The sequence below is a fragment of the Contarinia nasturtii genome, unplaced genomic scaffold (assembly GCF_009176525.2).
Source record: "Contarinia nasturtii isolate CC-2019 unplaced genomic scaffold, AAFC_CNas_1.1 Cnas_scaffold_1810, whole genome shotgun sequence".
NCBI classification, from domain to species: Eukaryota; Metazoa; Arthropoda; class Insecta; order Diptera; family Cecidomyiidae; genus Contarinia; species Contarinia nasturtii.
In genome coordinates, this window is record NW_022199141.1 from 3,602 (window position 1) to 6,496 (window position 2,895).

The following is a 2,895-nucleotide window of genomic DNA, read 5'->3' on the forward strand; positions in this document are numbered from 1 at the left end:
ATAATTATCTATAATTTGTTGGAGAAAAAACCAACAAATGTTTGACTTAAGGAAAATATATTTCTTAAGATGAAGAAGAAAATGAAGTAAAAGGCGGAAAACAATTTAGTTATTAACTGAGAATCAAACTCAAAATGAAAAAGCATTAAATGATTTGATCATTGAAATGAACTCTTTCTTCCAATGTCTTATACTATGGTAGTATTTACTTGGATGTTATGAAAGTGGATTATTTTATTTTTCAGTTTGATGAAAAGTTTAATAACTTCTCAGAAGAAACCTATAAATCGACTTCAAGAAAGAGTTAATATCAATCATTAGCATCTCTGAACAGAAAAAAACTTGACACCTTCATCAAAATTTTCAACTGTTGCGGAATATTATCCATTTTCTCTCTCTCTCTCTCTCTCTATTTTCAAAACAGATGCACATGTATTATTTTGGTATTTTATTTTTTTAACGATAAGAAATATTATATCTAACGTTAAAATATTATTTGAAAGAGTCCGCAGTAAAATTGTCGCAATACGATACTTCGTAAGCATTTTCTCTTTAAGCATATATCTATTTACATTATCACCAAGTTGGAATGTATTCATAATCAGACAAAGGATAGCATTTCTCGAAATAATAACATGATTAATGATTATTTTTTTATAACATGTGTTATTTGACAAATACCGATATAGATTGAGGAAAACCATTAATTGGAAATTCGTTTGGTATTTTAGTTTTCATTGAAAGAATTTATACTTATAGTATTGAAAATTAGCTATAAATATCATGTCAATAGAGACAAAAATTGAGTTATTTGGCTATAGAAAAATGAGTCGACGTAAATCGAAGTAAATATGCCACGTTTCATGTGGATACATTCTCTTGTAGCCGTAATTGGAGCCGGTTCGGCGGGATTGGTGAGTTTAAAAAATATTCGTGATGGAAAGCACACAGTGGATGTTTTCGATTGGTGGTATATGGTACTATACCGATGAAATCGTAATAGATAAATATGGCAATCCAATCCATAGTCCGATGTATCAAGGACTGACGTAAGTTCACACAAATAAAATGTCCGACTCTGAAAATGACCAACGTCTAAGAAAGGAAAAGAGAGACTCAATCTTCAAATTGAAGATAGTTTTAATAAACTCTTTTACAAAGCCTCAACATCGTTTGACTTTGACACAGCTACACAATCCAGCCATGATGATTTTCCTTCTTTTAAAACAGAACAAACGGGCCGTACCAAGTAATTGAGTTCCCTAAATTTCCGTATCCCAAAACCACAGTATCATATCCACCCCAAAAGGATGTTTTTGCATATATAAAATCGTATGTAAAAAAAATTCAGTTTGGAGCAGCATATAAAGTTCCATGCCAAATCATGCCGTCATGCTAGAATATACTTTCTGAGTGTCGATCACCATTTAATCAGCTGGCGAGAGAATTCTCGAAAATGATTGTGAACAGAGACTATTTCTCAGAGAAAGAGTGCTTTTCCTCACATTTATTGCAGTGAGAAACAGCCGCTGTTGGGAAATGATAGCACCAAGCATTTTGATTACTTGAATGCACCAAATATCGAATCACAAAACGTTTTAACTCTATCGAGGATCGAAACACAATCGACGTCACTAGATCTCAAAGAAATACAAACTTTATCACAGTGCACAAATGAAAATTCATTTTAAAGCTATTCAATGAACGAAGTAGTATAGTTTCCTACCTTTAAAAGCGTCATAAGAGCAATTGGTGTCACTTCAGTCGAATATTTATAATTTTCAATTCATTGTTTTCTATCGGCACGTGTATCAAGTCATGCTATTTCAATTTTTTCCCATTAAATTTTATGGATATTTTTCGGAAATTTTCATAAAATAAATGACAGCACTTGAAAACACGGCATCTGTATGCTCTCAGATACAGTGTTTACAACATGCTTGATTAAAAGCCGTCAATTAATGAATGCTAGAATTTGAAATTCTACAAAAATAATTAATTCAAGAGACAATGTGTTTTTTCCGATTCCAAAGTTACGTTGACTACACAAAACACTTTTTATTCTGAAAATTATTAAAATATTAAAATGAGCTGAACACAAGAAAAATCCAATTAAAATGACGGAAAAAATTATACACCACTTACGTGTGGTCGAAAAATCATTAAATACGCGGCATTTCATGTGTAAATTATCATTCGGTTTGATTCATTCGGAATGAATTTAGTAATTGTTTTGAGTGTTTTGGTTGCGGCCTTGGTAAGTAAAGTGTATTCATTTTGAAAGACGAAATTTTCAACCGAATTTCGACAGACCGTAGCAGCCGTTCCAGATGATCCGACAGACATAACGTCTTTAACGTCATTAAGTAAGAGAATTTCTCTTATACCCTCTCATCTGACTGGAGCTCCAAGTATTAATCTAAATTCGAAGGATTATGTTGAATGGATGAAAAAGTATTTCGAATATAATGTTGTGGTTCAAGTGTAAAAAGTACCTTTACAATATTGTATTTATCATTTGCTTAGATGTTGTAATCGAACCGAATACGATCCGGTGTACGAAAGTCAAAAAGTTTCCCAAAAAATATCACCTGCTTCGAACAAGTAAGGAATGATCTCTATTTAACATTCGGTTTGAAACCATTTTCACGTGGAATTTTAGTGCACTAGACCGGATCATCATTGCGATTAAAGACATACTCACCGATATTTTCCACAGAGCAAGATATACAGATTTGGAATTCGAAATGTAAGATCATTGATCATGTCAAAACATCAAATCGAAGAAATGTCTCTTTTTTGCAGGAACTTCAACAAAATTGCGGTGGCACTGAGAAATCTTATGTAAGTCATTGGGAGATAGATTGCTTCGGAAAGTCACCAACATTTTTTTTT

The 2,895-nt window shown here is 32.3% G+C and overlaps 1 protein-coding gene across 1 annotated transcript; it reads left to right on the forward strand.

Annotated features, from left to right (window-relative positions):
• Positions 1 to 2,130: 2,130 nt before the first annotated feature.
• Positions 2,131 to 2,848, forward strand: LOC116347316. Its single transcript, XM_031777878.1, has 5 exons — positions 2,131 to 2,257; positions 2,312 to 2,454; positions 2,527 to 2,604; positions 2,663 to 2,749; positions 2,806 to 2,848. The coding sequence occupies exons 1-5, from the start codon at positions 2,216 to 2,218 to the stop codon at positions 2,846 to 2,848; spliced, it is 393 nt and encodes a 130-aa protein (XP_031633738.1). The 5' UTR covers positions 2,131 to 2,215.
• The last annotated feature ends 47 nt before the right edge of the window (positions 2,849 to 2,895 follow it).

Coding starts and splice junctions, on each gene's coding strand:
- LOC116347316 (XM_031777878.1), top strand. CDS start 2,216: ATGAATTTAGTAATTGTTTTGAGTGTTTTGGTTGCGGCCTTG. Junction 2,258..2,311: donor GTGTTTTGGTTGCGGCCTTG/GTAAGTAAAGTG, acceptor GAATTTCGACAG/ACCGTAGCAGCCGTTCCAGA. Junction 2,605..2,662: donor ATATCACCTGCTTCGAACAA/GTAAGGAATGAT, acceptor GTGGAATTTTAG/TGCACTAGACCGGATCATCA.